The 17,177-nt window shown below is 43.4% G+C and overlaps 1 protein-coding gene across 2 annotated transcripts in view; it reads left to right on the plus strand.

The window, feature by feature from the left end:
* Window positions 1-222: 222 nt before the first annotated feature.
* SNX9 (sorting nexin 9) overlaps window positions 223-17,177 on the plus strand; it is a 71,787-nt gene continuing 54,832 nt past the window's right edge. For both annotated transcript variants that reach the window (XM_064169289.1, XM_064169290.1), the window contains exon 1: window positions 223-416. In XM_064169289.1, coding sequence (XP_064025359.1) covers window positions 405-416 — 12 coding nt within the window. In that variant the 5' untranslated portion in view covers window positions 223-404. The remainder of the gene's footprint in view (window positions 417-17,177) is intronic.

Consider the following 17,177-nt stretch of genomic DNA (forward strand, 5'->3'; position numbering starts at 1 on the left):
CACCGGGGTGGGGTGGGGTGAAAGCAGACCCAACTGTGGGGTGCGAGAACATGTCCGCCCCACACCACACCAGAAACCAACCGGGGCGAGTCCTCTGGGGCGCCGCGGGTCCCTCCCAGGGGCCCTTACGGAGGCGCTGGGGACGAGCAGCGGTGCCGGCGGAGGGGCGGCGGGGGCGTGGGGAGGGGGCACTGTCGTGAGGCTACATCAGCGTCCGCCTGCCCACGGCTGGGGCTTGCTGCTGAGCCGCCCAACGGCCCCCAGGCGGCGGCGGCGACGACGACCGTGGGACGCTGAGGAGGAGCCGCCTGCGCGGCCCAGCGGCGGCGGGCGGGCCGGACACACCGACCGAGCAGCCGCGGCGGGGAGGGGAGTCCAGCAGTCCAGCCCGCACCGGCAGCGCCATGGCCACCAAGGTGAGCAGCCCCCGACGCTGTCGGTGAGGTCGTGAGGAGGCTCCGGGACGTCCCCTGCGCTGAGTCCCCGGCCGCCGAGCAGGCCCTGCGGGGGCTTGGCGGGCAGCAGCCCCTCTCGCAGCGGCAGGGAGGTCCCGCACAGGAGGGGTTGCGTTTCGGGGCTCTGGGGAGCCGGTCCGCGCCCCGGGGCCTGCGCCTCGCCGCCTTCGGGAGAGGGAGGAGGGGGCCGCCCGCTCCCGCTGCGCCGCGCGGGCCTCGCCGCCGCTGCCCCGCTCCTGCGACGGGCACGGAGGGCTCCGGCGGGCACCGGCAAACTTCTGGGCAAGGGAAAGTTGTTTTCCGCTTTGTTTCTGTCCCGCCGTCTCCCCTCCCGCCTCAGCCGTTTCCTGGCTCTTCCAGGGCGACCGTAGGGCGGAAAAGCCGCCGCAGGCCGAGGGCTGCTGCTCCTGCAGCCCGGGCGCCGCTGCCCCGCTCTCACTGTGCCCTGCCGGTCGGCGCTTGCCGGCACACCGCGGCGGCGGTGGGGAGAGGCCTCGGCCGCCGGCGGGCCCAGCAGTCCTGGGACGGGGTGTTGTGCCTGCCCGTAGGACGACGGGCGGGCTGTCTCGGCTGCTTCGTCCTCCGACGCTGCCGGGCCGCCCTGTCGCGTCAGGCAGGTGATGTAGGCTCTCTGGGGTGGCATGCAGGAGGGGTAGGTGCGCGGCGTGTCCTGAGGGAGCAGGCAGGCTGTGGAGTGCGACCTGTTAATAGCAGCGTCTCGGCTTACAGACGAACCCAAAAGCAGGAAGTGATATTATTTTGTTAAATTCCTCAGCAGTATCTGCTGTTAATGCACCAGCCAGAATTAAACCGTTCTACCCAAAACTGGCCTCTCTCTAAATTAACAACGTTTGCTTGCTGTGTTGGTTGATGAAAGTATCTCTGCTTCTGTAGGTGGGTTAACACCCACCGCTAAATTGCCATTTGTAAGTTGTCTAAATACCACAAACTGCTTTTCTGGTATTTGAAGTAATATTTGGAGTCATTTGATTCCACAGGCTTGGTCAGCAGTTAACAAACTTCCTTTTACCGAGGCAGTTCTCATACAGGACAGAGTGTCTTGTGGTTTGTCCTGCTGGAGAAATGCTTCATCTTGAATGTGTCACATTTAGTGTCTAAGTAACTGTCTCTGTAACAGGGCAAACTGATGCTTCAGTGTTTTTGTTTCAGAAGCACAGGGTGGTTAGCTTTTGGTGGTTTCTGCCGCTGGGTGTGATGTGTATAAACAGTGTATCATCAACCTAACTGTTGTAGGTATCAAGGAAAAGAAAAGTATTTCTGTGTGCTTATAAACTACATAGTATACTGAACAGGTACTGTACTGAAAACACTTTACTCTGTCTCTCTCCACTTTGAGGTGTGGTATCCTCATGGCATCCTTTGCATGAAACCATTTTATTCATACATTTGGAAACTTCAACTCTGAAGCTGTTTTTTAATCATTGTAGCCTCATACTGAAGGGTGTATGACTTCTAGGTTTCTACCCAGGACCTCCGGGGAGGTGGTGGAGTTGCCGTCCCTGGAGCTGTTCAAGGCAGGATTGGACGTGGCACTTGGTGCCATGGTCTGGCCTTGAGCTCTGTGGTAAAGGGTTGGACTTGATGATCTGTGAGGTCTCTTCCAATCCTAATAATACTGTGATACTGTGTGAAATCAAATGGTTCAAGTGATTTCATTCTACACATTCCAAGTTGTGGTGATTTCATTTAAATGGAAGGTTAAAACTGGGAAGTGATAGTAAAGACACAACAGTTTGTAATTGTTATTTTGATATGCTGGTAACTGAGAGCAGCACTTCAGAGAAGCTTACATCATTTTCTGTGTGCTTCACCCTGGAGATAATTCCTCTCTGCCAATTCTGTTGTTTTGGGTTTGTTAAAAAAAACTTGTGCACATGTGTCCTGTGTCCCCTCAATTCAAGAAGGATGCTGAGGTCCTGGAACATGTCCAGAGAAGGGCAATGAAGCTGGTGAAGGGCCTGGAACACAAACCCTATGAAGAGAGACTGAGGGAGCTGGGGGTGTTTAGCCTGCAGAAGAGGAGGCTCAGGGGGGACCTCATTGCTGTCTGCAACTACCTGAAGGGACGTTGTAGCCAGGTGGGGTTGGTTTCTTCTCCCAGACAACCACCAACAGAACAAGGGGACACAGTCTCAAGTTTTGCCAAGGGAAGTCTAGGCTGGATGTTAGGAGGAAGTTGTTGGCAGAGAGAGTGATTGGCATTGGAATGGGCTGCCCAGGGAGGTGGTGGAGTCACTGTCCCTGGAGGTGTTCAAGCAAAGCCTGGCTGAGGCACTTAGTGCCATGGTCTGGTTAACTGGCTAGGGCTGGGTGCTAGGTTGGACTGGATGATCTTGGCGGTCTCCTCCAACCTGATTGATTCTATGATTCTATGTCAGCTATACCAAAGGATATTCATCTTTTTTTCCCCTTCTTAACAGTGTAAGGGAGTCACTGGCTCAGTCACCTCCACTTGGAAAGTAAATTTTACTTTTTAAATGGTAAACAAACTTCTCGCCTTGTCTTGTACCCCTTCCAAAACAGCCTTATGTTTAGAAGAAATATGTGGAGTGTATTTGTACTGTTATGAAAACAGTAGCAAAATTATAATTAGTCATTTGAAGTGTGAAATTCTCAAACTTTTAATTGGGTCAAATCCTATATAGCTTACTAAGGGCAACTGACAGACCTGGCCTATGCTGCACGGGCCCTGAGTGCTTCCTGAATGTATTCCTCTTTAAACTAGAATATACTTTACAAGGAGGACTGGGGAGAAAATTCAAGGTTAGGGGTTTTTTTTATGTTTTCAGTGATGGAAAATAGTAATTTGTTCTTTTGTTGTTTTTTTTTTTTAAAGCACCAACTTTCTTTCTGTTGATGGTGTATTATTTTGAATAGAAGTTTGCCCAGCTTCTATGTTCAGTTTTATCCTCCAAGTTATACAAATGTTTGTATTAAAGTATGAGTTTTTCTAGGCAGTGGGCTGGAGGTAGGGATTTCTTCCACAGGGTTTTGTAAATGCTCCCCAATTTTCTTGCCTCCTCATTTGATAAACCACAGGCATTAAGTTCCTGGAGTTTTCTAGTGTGAGGACGTGGACTACAGCCATGTCGTCTGCTGGCTCTTCCCTGTACCATTGAAATTCACTGGATGTCTTACTGAAATAATCAGTTTTTAGGGGGAAAGACTACTATTGTAAATAAAAAGGCCTTTATGGATGCTTTCCTAGCACATCTGTTAATGGGCAACTTGGTGGGGAGTCTTTTGTTGGAAAGGGTCAGGGACAGCTAGAGGCTGTAAATATTCTGAAGGCTGTAGAGCCTGTCTGCTGTGAGCAGGTCTAGCAGTCACCGTTACTCTCCCTCTATTCTGACTTCTGGTCCTGTGCTGTCTGCATGTTCCAGGAGTTGACTGCAACACTTGTCAGGCCCTTTTGCTGAAATAGCAAAAGAGTAACTAAATAAAAACATTGGGGCCATTTTCTGCAATTCTCGGCAGATCCAGTAAGTGAAAGTTTGTTCAGAGCTGATGCAAAAGGTTGGTTGGGGCAGCAGAGAGGGGAGAGGGAGACTTTCATAGTGAAGGGTGAAAATATGAATGGGAAATGGGGGATCTGAGACTTGCGGTGGCAATTGTTTTGGTTGCTTAGATCCTTATTGTAACTTGGCAGTGGCTTTTGTGATTACGTAAAAACTTGGTCAATGTCACATGCTCTGGAATTGAAGTGCGTGGAAAAAATCAAAACAAGCAGCAAATGAAAATAAAACAAAGACTTGCTTAGGAGATGTTAACTTTTGAAGTTATACAATGATTTAACTGAAGCTGGCTTCAAAGGTAGACGGTTTCATACATCTAAGAACTGATACATAAAGCTAGATGCTTTATGTTGGCTGCTTCCTTCAGAAACAGAATTGAGATAAGTGATTCCTTGTTTTTAACTGCATTACAAGAGAGCAAAAAGTTCATGAACCTAGAAGACCAAAGCTTTAAAAATTTTCAGCACTCAGTCACAAAGAAAATGCAACACTGTAAATGTGTTTCATCTTGAATTCTTCGGCCTTTCCTCTGCTTTCCCCTCTAGGATCTGTCAGGTCACAGCTTTACTCATGGCTTTTCTTTTGGTTTTGAGTTTCATTGAATAGGTAAAGCTAGAAATGTCAGGAAGTGATATGCTGGCTTTTAAGTAGTGTGTTCCCTACCTCAGTCTATTTTAAGTTATTTCTCTTTTCTGAGAAGTCTGATGTTTTGCCTTATGTGAAGCCCTAATTCCAGAAGGAGGTGATGATAACAGTCGAAAGGTTACATGCATACTGATGATCAAGACAGTTCTTCTGGAACCTCTGCTGGTAATGTTCCATGAGCATTTTAATTTAAAAGTTGAAATTGGAGCTAGGAGCTGATCAACCCTGATTTATAGGAGGAATAGGCTTGAAATTGGTGACATGAGTATTTCACAAGGCAGGTGATGATAACCTTCATAATGTTAGGCTCCTTGTAGGTTCAATAGCAACCAGTGTTTCTTCATGAGTTTAGGGGCACTCACCATTATGTTCTTGATTTGTTCAATATTTGTCTACCTTAAAAACTGATATATCTGATTCTATTTGTAGGACTAAGTTGTTTGGTTTTTGGTTTGTTTTTTTTTGTGGGAAGAGATCTCTTGAGATGAAAGATTAGACTGAATGTTTTTGTAAGAAAATACAGCTTAGCAATACTTCTGAAATGTGGAAATGTTGTTCAAAGCTTTTTTGTCCATCTAATCAGGTCAGATTTTGTGTTGTGGTTGTCGCTAGGTATAGCTGACTTTAGCATGATTTTTGTTATGAGGGAAGGTTATGATTTTATACATGAAAATTGCAGGTAGAGGAAAGCAACACATTAGACTTCAAATAAATATATTATTTCTTAGTGTATATCCTTCATTTAATCTTTTGTTTTGATTCTCTGTTTCTTCTACTAGTGTAAGTCTCCCTCAAAGGAGCCTCATATTTGTCTTTGTATTATTACAAAGCTGTTTGTGTGTTTGTATTATGAATGGGGCAGAAACAATTATTTGTTCTGATTTATAGTTGGGAAGTGGAGCATTACTCTGTGCTAACCCCTCCCAAACTAGGCATTCCATAAGTCTGCCTGCTGTATTGTCATGGGTTTGAAAGTAGCCTTTTATAGGTGATAACACCTTGAGAGAATACTCAGTTAATAAATCTTATTACACCTGTGACTTGGGATGAACTTCTACCATGCAGATCACTTCATATTCCACTATATAAATTCAGCCAAGCAAGGTCTAATATAATCATGAACTTATTCTTTGTGTATGCAAAATATGATGTAACAAAACTGATTAGATGAATTAATAATTTTTATTTTATGATCTTTATCATAGAAGCTTTTGGGGGTTGAGGAAAACGTTTTTTTTAAGCTATTAAGTAGATGCAAAAATATTTCCTGTGACTTTCTGCATTATTTTGGCATAGTGACTTGCTTTTATAAAAGGCAACAAGATGACTAGGGAAGGTGAAAATGTCTGGTAATGCAAATATGCTGGATTCTTGATGGAATAAGATGTTAGGATGAGCACAAGAACTGATACAGTCTTATCTGTAAGGTACAGATTTTCTGTTCTATTTCCTTTCCATCTAACCATGCTGTCTTTTAACTGTTTAGTGCTACACTGCAGCAATTGCTACTGCAAGGCTTCTCCTTTCTGTGCTGGGAAGCTGGAAAGCCAGTGAGATTCTATATGATGTTGTGCTTGGGTAATGATTCCTCTGACTCAGTTTTTCAAAGTTATTTTAAGCACCTAGGTATTGAGTCATCAGAGACTCATTACCATAGGTTATCATTTCAAAACATGATTGCAGTAGGTAAGAGAAGGAAGTCTGGTATCAGATGCCATAAGCTTCATTTGGTTTATAGATTCAGCAGCTCAGGTTTTCAGTCTGATAAAAAATATCTGTATGTCAGTATTATTTCAGTAAGACATCTTTACAGCTAACTGTGGCTTTGCAAAAAAAAAGGTTTTTACTCCATCCTTTCCAAGTTTTTCTCTGTGAATGGTCTTCCTCATTTAGAACCTCTTAGAGCCTTGGAAAAGGTCCTGAAATATTTAATATCTACACATTCTTCTGTTTATAAACCCCTCCTTATTGAGTGAGGTCATCAAGCAGATTTCAGAGTTTTACAGAGATTACAAAGGGAGGATGATATGAGAACTTTGCTTTTTCAGTTATATGGGTTCCTGCTGGTATTACATTTACAAGCAATTGCAGTGTTGATGGTGATGGAAGCAGTCTTGCAAAACATTACAAAAGCAGGTAATGGAGACTGTAAAATCATGGGAGTGATGATTTTCTCTTTCCCCCGCAACCAGCAGTGCAGTAGGACAAAGCAATATAAAGATATGTGGAATTGTTTGAAGTAAATAACTATTGCACTGTTCAGCATTTAAGGTTAGGCATCTGTTTCAAAGCATGTTTCACATTTCCAAGGTCATTCAAATTCATGTTAAACTTCTCTGAGGAGACAAAATCAGTGCTTGTGTTTCATCTTTCTCAGGGATTTATGATTGGAAAGGACCTTCCCAATCAACATAAAGTTTGAAAAACAAAGTAACCTTGTAGTAGTCCAATAAGCAAAATTTAAGTGCTGCTGAAAAGGAAAACATATGTATATTGCTTACAGGAAAATTTAAGCTCTGAGCCTTATCATTTTTTCCAGGGCAGTCTTTCTCTTTGAGCTTCGTATGGGTAAGAAACCTCTGTCAAAGAGGAAAAAGGGGGAAAAAATGGCAATTAAGACCAGAAACACTTAACTTTAACAGATAGTCCTCTGTGAGACTCCAGTAAGAAGAGGGCACAGGGCACAGGTCTTCTTGTAGGGAGCTGTCTTTATGCAGGCTGATCCAGCTGTTGTGCAGTTGAGAGAGGACATTCAGCGTATGGCATGAAGGGCACCTGAGCCATCCTGGGCACTAAGAGTGCGTGCTTAGAGTAAGCAGGAGAGGGCTGTGAAGGTAATTAAGAGGCTGGAGCATGTTCCCTGTGAGGAGAGGCTGAGGAACCTGGAGCTTCTTGGTCTGGTGAAGAGAAGACTTAGAGAGGATCTAATCAATGTTTATAAATGAGGGCTGTGTCAGGAGAGAGGGGACAGACTTTTTTCAGTTGTGCCTTGTGATAGGGCAAGAGGTAATAGATCTAAACTACAGCACAGGAAGTTCCACTTCAACATGAAGAGGAACTTCTTTACTGCGAGAGTCATGAAGCACTGGAACAGGTTCTCCAGCAAGGTCGTGGAGTCTCCTCCTCTGGAGACTTTCAAGATCTGTCTGGATGCATTCCTGTGGGACCTGCACTAGATGATGGTCCTGCTCTGGCAGGGGAACTGGACTTGATGATCTCTGGAGGTCCCTTCCAACCCCTAACATCCTGTCATCCTGTGATTTTTGGGTAAAACCAAACCAGTGATTCTGTGCACATGAACAGTTCTTTTGTTGATTAAACCTTCTTATTTCCTCTCATATTTGAAAGCATCTCTTCCCCCAACCCCTGCCCCTTAAAGCAAAAATCTTTACAGGAGGGGTTTCCAATGTGCAAAACGGGTGGTTGGAAGGAGGAAATGATAGGAAGGGAGGCAGTGTAACTTGAGGGAGGTCCCATGGGAGTCCAAGCAAAATAGCTGCTTCTGGGGATGGGTAGCCATGCCTGACGTGGGGTTTCTGCAAGTGGGACTTGCCCAGGTGAAATCTTTCTGTCCTATTCAGTTCTAAAAAGTGGGACATGGGTACAACTGCTTGATAGGCTTTTTCTTACAACATACTGCTGCATTACTGACTTCTGCTCCAAGATGCCATCTGCTGCTCCTTGGCAAGGGAACTTCTATGCTTTTATTTTGTGCATTCATATGGCATATCTGTTTATACACAGTAGCTTTTGGACTTGCTTTGCTTTTCCCAGCCTTCTCTGCACCTTCTTGGTGCTTAGAGGGAAAAGAAATTGTCCTCTCAATTGTGTTGGAGTTTGTTTTCCTGGCTGATACAACAGAACGTCCAATTTTCAAGAACAACACTAAACCCACTTATGATAGCTTTAAACTGGTTCTGTTTTCCATATGGGTGGCTTCCAAAAGAATTAAGGAAAAAAAGAGATTATTAATATAGGGCTATTTTACTTATTGTTCCTGCTCATTTTGATTTAAGCCCTAATTCCCTGGAGAGTGTCTACAGTTCCTCTTTCTGCAGCCATGACCGATGAGTCAATTTTGTCCTACAATTTTAGCAGATTTGAGAATTAAGCTTTAATGTTTTATTTCCTCCACTGCATTGATGCATTTTTGAGGGTTAAGATATTACTTAGTAATTGAATATTTGAGTAACATGATAATGTAATGCAATTAGTGCTTACCTAGCTGCAGCACTGTTTTTTTTTCAGCAGTAGTGTAATTTCCTCTCTTAATAACCTTGTGTTTGACTTCTGAAAATGGTTGCTTATGGATTGCAAAATCAAGCATCTTTCTTGCAGTATCCACCTAGACTGCATTCTTGGAAGCTTGCATATGGTTGTTAAATTTATAGTTTTTGTTTCAACAGCTCTATCCTGTGCTGTCAAGCTGCTGAATTTTCTAGTGGTTTTGCAGGGAAGCAGTTCAGACTTTTTCTGACTACTTTGATGTCTGTCGCTGTAGGGGTTGCTGGTGCAAGAAAAGTTTTTGTGTTGTCCAGTTTAAATTCCTAGGTAATGGAAGATTTGTAAAGAGACTTCAAATCTTGTATGACTTAATCCAGTTCTGTCATTTGCTGTAGGTTTTGTTTATTTAGTGTGCTAGTTTGAAGCTAGCACATTTAGTTAAAGTTGGGATAGGGCAGTACTGCTCGAATGCACATTGCATTAAATTGCAGGTGTCTGATGTCCAGTTCAAGCGCTGAGTGTTCTCTGGCCAGGCCTAATGACTGAGCTTTGTTTGAGCTGCCACTTAATGTACCCAGTTTGCAACTTTACAGTATCTTGTAGTTTTCTATAGTGTCTAGAGAAAAGCCTAAAATAGCTGCAGGCTTGGGTACCTTAGAACCCCAAAACCCCAAACTTTGCTCATTTCTAGAGTAAAGAAGGTTCATCTGATAAAATGTTACTATATTTACACTTGTGAAATAGTTCCCTCACTTGTCATAAAACAAATGTAAACATAGGAATGGTTCAATTATTAGGCAGCTTTCATGAAGCAGTGTTTCTAAAACAGACTAAGAGATTCCAGAACATTAGCCTACTGGTTAATGTTTGTTACCCAAGTTACAGAGTTTAGCAGAATTCCACATTGAGGATCTATTCTGCTGCATTTTAGATTCCTTCCTAGCTGTCTTCAGTAAGCTTACAGTTGAGCACTTCTTTTCCTGTTAACATTACCAGTGTTTGGGACTTCAAGGTATTTCATACTATTTCCTACTTTATTTTACAGGTCAGGTTTTTATTTGAAGCAGAGTCATTTTAACATGCAAGTGGTTTGCTTTGCTAGTTCTTCATTTGCTCCCAGACTGGCTGTGCAGCTGGTTTGTTGTAATGCACAACCTGTTACAGTGTGGTGAGTCTGAAAAGGCTTCATTAGATAACTATCTTAGTGAAACTTTGTGCCTCTCCAATTATTGGGATAATTACTGTTTGTGTTTTTTTTCCTAATACCCACTCACAGTGGCAGCACTGTTGTGGGACTACAAGTTGTCTTAATGAGCAAGTCACAATGTGGCAATATTTCTGATGACTACTGCATGTTTTTTTCTGAAACCTTCACTTCTTGTTGGCTTCCTTCCTTGAGGACAGGACTGTGAGGGTACAGTGGTGACCATCCTGAAATTTCAGGCAAGCATTGGAAACTCAGCACAACAGACTTCTGAAACACAGTTAAATATTAGTTCAGCAAACAGTTGCAAATGTTGCAGTTTGGTTTCGGAGACACAGCTATGATTAATCTAGGCAGAGATTTTTAATGCCCCATTTGAGATAAGTGCTTCCTGCCTAATATCCATAAAGACAAACCCATGGCATCTTTGCTGTAGTTGTATGTCCTGGTGTAGCTGGAATTAATCTCACAATTTGAAATGTTTTGCTCTGCAGTCTGTCTGGGGATCAGGAAAAGGTTGGTGTTCAGAAAGGAAAGTACGGGCAGCTGTGAACACTTGGAGTAGTGCAATAAGCTGACTCTGAACGAGGTCTTTGGGTGTGCCATTAAAAGTTTTGTAGTGCATTGTTCATAACCAATAACTGTGATGTTTTAAACAAGGGGAAAAGATTCAGGTGCTCAGCCCGTTTGGATGTGATTCACAAGAGTATCTGAGTCAGTGTTTTGAAGCATCTCTAAATCACATGGATGTCTTACGTGTATTTCCACAGTTAAATTTCCCTTGTTGCTCGGGTGCATGGGGGTTCTGCTATTTGGTTTGACACTGCCTGTAAATAAGCCTGTATGAGCATATGAGCACCAGAACAGGTAACCGAGCACCAGAACAGGTAACCAAGCACCTCTCTTAATAGTGCATGATGGTTGTTTAGAAAGTACCAGAATTTGAATGCTGCTTTTTAAACCTGAGATGCATGCAGGTAATCCACAGGGTTTCAAATTCTTAAGCACTGTTGTAAACCTGGAAAACCTTCTAGTTTGCCTTTGCTTTCTTCATCGTCTGTAGCAGTGGTTACCTATTTACTTAACTTGTAATTGCTTGGAAAGAGGCTACAATGCCTTACATTGTTGAGTTGTGTTACAGTCTAACACTTGAAAGAGGTTTGGATCTTTGAACTATTTTGGTCCTTGTACTGCATGGATAGTTTCAGTCCTGCATGACTGAGCTGAACAAGGGGCCTCCTGGTACATAGGAGTTAACTCTAATGCAAGTTCTTAGTGTCTGCTCTACCTTTAACGCCTGCCAGGAGTGTTTCAGTGGGCTTTGAGATGGGCTGACATTGTGTGCAGGTAGATAAAGAAACTCATGTTCTGTGAATCAAAACTGACTTATATAATAAATGAGCTGGAGTAGCCTGAACAGAGTTCAGATCTTCTTTCCTGAAAAGGGAAAAAAAGGAGGGATTTTCAGGAAGACAATGAAGTCCTGTATGGTAGATCTGAAGAGCTAATCTGCTCTCACTCAGGAAAGCCTGAGTTGCTGAAGAGGTTAGTAAATCATTGCCTTTATCACTAGAGAAAGCATTTCCAAGTCTCTTTAGCACTTTAAAACTTGCCTAATCAACTTTTTCTTATACAGAGTCATACAGAAACGGTTTCCAGGTAAACTCATTACACCTTTTGTTCATAGAATCATAGGAACAACCAGGTTGGAGGAGCAACTGAGAAGGCCCTCAAGAGAAGCATTCTGCCATCAGAGCACACAAAGCTGCTTCTGTGGTGTGGGGAAAAAGGCAGTAGCTTCTACAAAACATTTTCATAGAATCAACCAGGTTGGAAGAGACCTCCAAGATTATCCAGTCCAACCTACCATCCATCCCTATCCAATCAACTAGACCATGGCACTAAGTGCCCCATCCAGTTTTTTCTTGAACACCTCTAGGGATAGTGACTCCATTACATCCCTGGGCAGCCCATTCCAATGCCAATCACTCTTTCTGTGAAGAACTTCCTCCTAACATCCAGCCTTGAGGTTGTGTCCCCTCGTTCTGTTGTTGGTTGCCTAGAAGAGACCAACCCCACCTGGCTACAACCTCCTTTCAGACAGTTGTAGACAGCAATTGGGTCACTCTTGAACCTCATCCAGGCTAAATCACCCTAGCTCCCCTCAGCCTCTCCTCATAGGGTTGTGTTCCAGGCCCCTCACCAGCTTCAAGAGTTGTGAAAGCACAAGAGTAGCAGCCCTCTGCTTAGCATAACACAAGCATCGACAGCATGAATGGGTCACACCAGTGATACTTTGCAGACCTGCTGGGAAGGTGTGGTGGCAGATACTTTACTTTTACTTTAATTCTAGAAGTGCCAGTGGTTCAAGCCACGTGCATTTTGGTAGGAGTAGGCTCCTTCATTGCTTTCCCATACCCTATAACTGCTTCAGACCTTCTGCTTTGTGCCTTTTGAAAACTCATCATGCTTTATTAGCCATGTTTTTGCAGTATCAGGTAGGCCTTTCAATCCAGTGTGAATACTTGAACACCTGCCTCAAGTATTGTAGCCACATGCAGCATCTGTGACTGAAGAGGAGCTCCTTGCTCTGTCTTCTCTCTCTTCAAATATTGAATTAGTAGGAAGACATGATGTAAGTCCTTGTTTCCTAGCATTTTTATGTGTATTTAATTTGCTTCTAATGTGCTTATAGTCAGTGATGTCGACTTATGAAGTATCTGCAGGCTGCTGAACTTGTTTTAGAGTTGAAAAATTGCTCAGAAGACAGTGAGCCAGGAGGTGATACACATTCTTAATGTAAATTTGTAATGTGAGGATACAGCAATTACAGCTAATGAGGGAGCTTGGAGTAATGATAGCTGAATATTATGACCTCTCTTAGCTCAGAAGTGGGGTCACTGACCAATCCTGGTTTCTTGTGATTTAAATTCTGCTGTTGCCAAAAGCAAAAAACAGTTGTGCTAAAAAATAATTGTAAAGATTTGTCAAATCATAGCCCTAGATGTTCCAGCTGCTGCAGTGAAGATCTCTTCAGTTTTGGGACTGCTGACTGGCTTTTGGATGAGCTCCTGGTTTGAGGTGAAGGAGGGGAGAAAATGAAATCTAGCTAAATTATAGCCACTGTTGGAAGAAAGTTAGTGTCTTCAGAGATCTAAGAAAGGAGGTAGGGGGCTCCTGCCTATGGTTTCCTGCACTTTTCTTACTGTTCCTTTGGAGCTCTTCAGGCACTTCTGGCAGTATCCTTAATAATATCCACAGTGTGTGTTTTGACTTAGAGTTCTCTTTGGAAGATGTGTTAATTAATACACAGTGACTTCAGTAGGCTGCTTTGGGAACAGCGAAACGAAACAGTGGTTGAACTTGTCATTTAAAGCCTTGCCTACCCTGACTCATTTCTGTCGTCTCACTGACACAGGGAGGACAGCTCGAAGTTTAATGCTGACTCTTCAGCTGATAACAAGTCAGGAGTCTTGCAGTTATTCTAAGCAGTAAACTGCCTCAGTGTTACAGAGTAATCACAGGGCAAAATGCTCTGAAAGATCAAAGAGTACAGAACAGAAAATGCAAAAATAATTTGAAGTTAATTACCTTTTGTTTCTGAAGAATTGCTGCTTTTTAGGTTAAATGCTTCGTTTTGAACTGTTCTTTCAGATGTAATCAAAAGATACTGACAATTCCTGAACTGGTTTATTTGCAGATAGGTTTTTGTCTTTGTTCCTTTTATTTCTGCTTCTTCACTTTCTCTAATCCCAAGATCCTAACCTGTGTTCCAAGTATGCTTTTTATATTTTGTCCTCTTAGAACTGCCTTTTGGACTGAATATATTATTTCTAAAGCCAACATGGGTAGGAAAAGCAGTTCTGGAGAGAACAACATCCCTCACTAAAAAGAGAAAAAGACCTAGCCCCCTCGCCCCCCCTCACCCCAATGAAAATAAACCACAAACAAAAATAAGCAAACAAAAAAGAAAGCCAATTTAAAAAATCACCCACTCAAAGGATAGCAAAACAAACAAAAAAACACAGCAAAAAAAAACTGTAACAAAAAAACTCCCAAGCAAAAAAAACCAAACCCAAACTAATAACAACCAAAAAACCCCAACCAACCAAAAGCAAATGAAAAATCTCCCTTAAAAATGTAACCAAAATAAAAATATGCCCAAACCCACATCCAAGGCACTTGCACTGGAGAATGACTAAAACAAAGTCAGGGAAGACAGACATGCATGTTACTGCTCTGTGCTTCCAGATGCAATAAACATAATTGCTTATCAGTGTTTCCCAAGCAGCTGGGTTAAAAGGCTTATGCTTACCAGACCTACTGAAGAGCATTGGTACTAACTGATGTAGCTTTTGTAGCAAAGCATTCTGAGACTTACTGATAACAGAAATGCTACTGGAGTTATTTGAGGTGACCAAAAGCCCTTTGTTGTTCATTCCAACTAAAAGCTCAAGCTGCTCTCCTAGAAATAAAGTTCTGCCTCTGCTTACTGTCAAGGCTGTTGAAAATTAAGGACTTGTGAAGAAGAATCCTTGCTTAAAAAAAACCCCACAACAACAAAAAAAACAAGCCACTGATGCTAAGGACTACCTTCTTTTTTTTCCTTTGAAAGACATTGTACCAGGCTTCCTAAGTTACAACTTCTGCTTCTCTAGCAAGATCCAAGTTTCTTTCAAAAGATTTATCTGCCTCATTTACTTTGCAAAACAGATATACAGAACTTCATCCTCTTTCTGTGAATCTGGGATCTGCTGCCACCAACAGTAGGACAGGAGACTGAAAGTGAAGCATGAACCTCGAAGGTGTTACCATCCTTGATGCTGTGATACAGCAGTTGTCTTTCTGAGTCGGTGACACCAAGCAAATTAAAACCGAATCCCTGAGTCTTGACAAGGGCACTGCTGGATGACTTGCACACTGAGCTGCTGGATGTGCTAGCTTCTAAAAGAAAGGTGTGCTTTCATTATGGGAATTTCATGCTATGAGCTTTTCATTAATATTTCCTTTGTGCTATCTGCCACTGACAGCTGCCCAAGGGAAGCAGTTGTGGTACAAGTTTCCTAAACATGAACACATGGATGCAAGAGATGAGCCTAAGACATAAAAAAAGATCACAGTATTATTAGGATTGGAAGAGACCTCACAGATCATCAAGTCCAACCCTTTACCACAGAGCTCAAGGCTAGACCATGGCACCAAGTGCCACGTCCAATCCTGCCTTGAACAGCTCCAGGGACGGCGACTCCACCACCTCCCCGGGCAGCCCATTCCAGTGTCCAATGACTCTCTCAGTGAAGAACTTTCTCCTCACCTCAAGCCTAAATCTCCCCTGGCACAGCCTGAGGCTGTGTCCTCTCGTTCTGGTGCTGGCCACCTGAGAGAAGAGAGCAACCTCCTCCTGGCCACAACCACCCCTCAGGTAGCTGTATACAGCAATAAGGTCACCCCTGAGCCTCCTCTTCTCCAGGCTAAACAATCCCAGCTCCCTCAGCCTCTCCTCGTAAGGTCTTTCTAATCTAATAAAGGCCTGTATGTAGGGAAAGCATTTTCAAAGGTATGTCTGATTTGAGTGGCTTCTCCAGTTTTAGTGCTGTAAAACATACTCAGTTGTTTCACAGCAGTTCTGCATCAGGAAGTCCAGCATTACAAAACCATTTTACTTTACAAGAGTAAACATGAACTGTGTAGGTCATTGATCATTCTTATCAACAGAGGTTTAGACAGGGAAACAATTAGACAAGCTGCTGCAGGTACAACTGATGTGCATTAGCTGTTCTTCTTAGAATCATAGAATCAACCAGGTTGGAAGAGACCTCCAAGATCATCCAGTCCAACCTAGCACCCAGCCCCATCCAGTCAACCAGACCATGGCACCGAGTGCCTCATCCAGTCTTCTCTTGAAGACCTCAAGGGATGGTGCCTCCACCACCTCCCTGGGCAGCCCATTCCAATGGGCTTTTTCTCTCTGAAGAACTTCCTCCTAACATCCAGCCTATACCTATCCCAGCTCACAGCTGGCCAGGAATGCACAGTGATTTTCATTGCCTTTTCTATGGAAGAGCTAGCCTGCTGCAGGTGAGCTGTAACACAGGCAAGTGTGTACCTGGGCACCTCCTATGTGTCAGACCTGAGGGTAAGTTACTCTGCCATCTGAGCCTAGCATCTCTTGAGTGAAGCACCTGAGAAAAGGCAGAAGGATTCGACTTACTAGAAATAGCTTTAGCTCCTCTTTCAGGACTGGGGGCAATACAGAATAGCCAGTGAATGGGGATGTGTGCAGGGATTTTGCATGCTCCTTTAGAAACTGAGTGTAGTGATAAATGTAACCCCTTGGAATTCTCTTTTACCGACTTTTGCCAGCCAGCCTCTTTCCCACTTAATTTATGCTAAGACTGACACGCCCCAACAGTTACAGTTGCATAGTCTTGTGCCTGCAGAAATAAATTGGCAGGTGTTCTTGGTTCTTTTTTTTGCCTCTTGGTTTTTAATGTTGTGGGATGAGAAATAAGTAATGAAAAAAAGCTAGCTCTGTTCCAGGCTAGCAGAGGTGTAATGAATACTTTTGCTTATTTAGGTGCTGTTTTTCAGTGGGAATGTGATGAATCTTCTGTATTTTTATATGCTTAGGCATGGTTACTGTTGTCATTCTGAAAAGACAGTAAGAGTGATTGATTGCAATGCTTAGAATTTCTGGAATTGGAGAGGCTTCACTCTGTAGGAAGTCAGTAAATCTGTAAATTGGGAAATCACAGTCAAGGTGTATAACTACAGCAGGTAAAGCCAGCTCCAAAGAATGCCAGCACAACACTGAGAATTGCTGCATTCCTTTCTATTTTCTTCTCCTTATCACAGTCTAAATCATAGAATCAACCAGGTTGGAAGAGACCTCCAAGCTCATCCAGTCCAACCTAACACCCAGCTCTATCCAATCAACTAGACCATGGCACTAAGTGCCTCAGCCAGTCTTTTCTTGAAGACCTCCAGGGACAGGGCCTCCACCACCTCCCTGGGCAGCCCATTCCAATGCCAATCACTCTCTCTGTGAAGAACTTCCTCACTGCTGGCTCATCTTCAGCTACTATCTATCAGTACCCCCAGGTCCCTTTCCTC

This window comes from Pogoniulus pusillus, chromosome 31 (assembly GCF_015220805.1).
Source record: "Pogoniulus pusillus isolate bPogPus1 chromosome 31, bPogPus1.pri, whole genome shotgun sequence".
NCBI lineage: Eukaryota > Metazoa > Chordata > Aves > Piciformes > Lybiidae > Pogoniulus > Pogoniulus pusillus.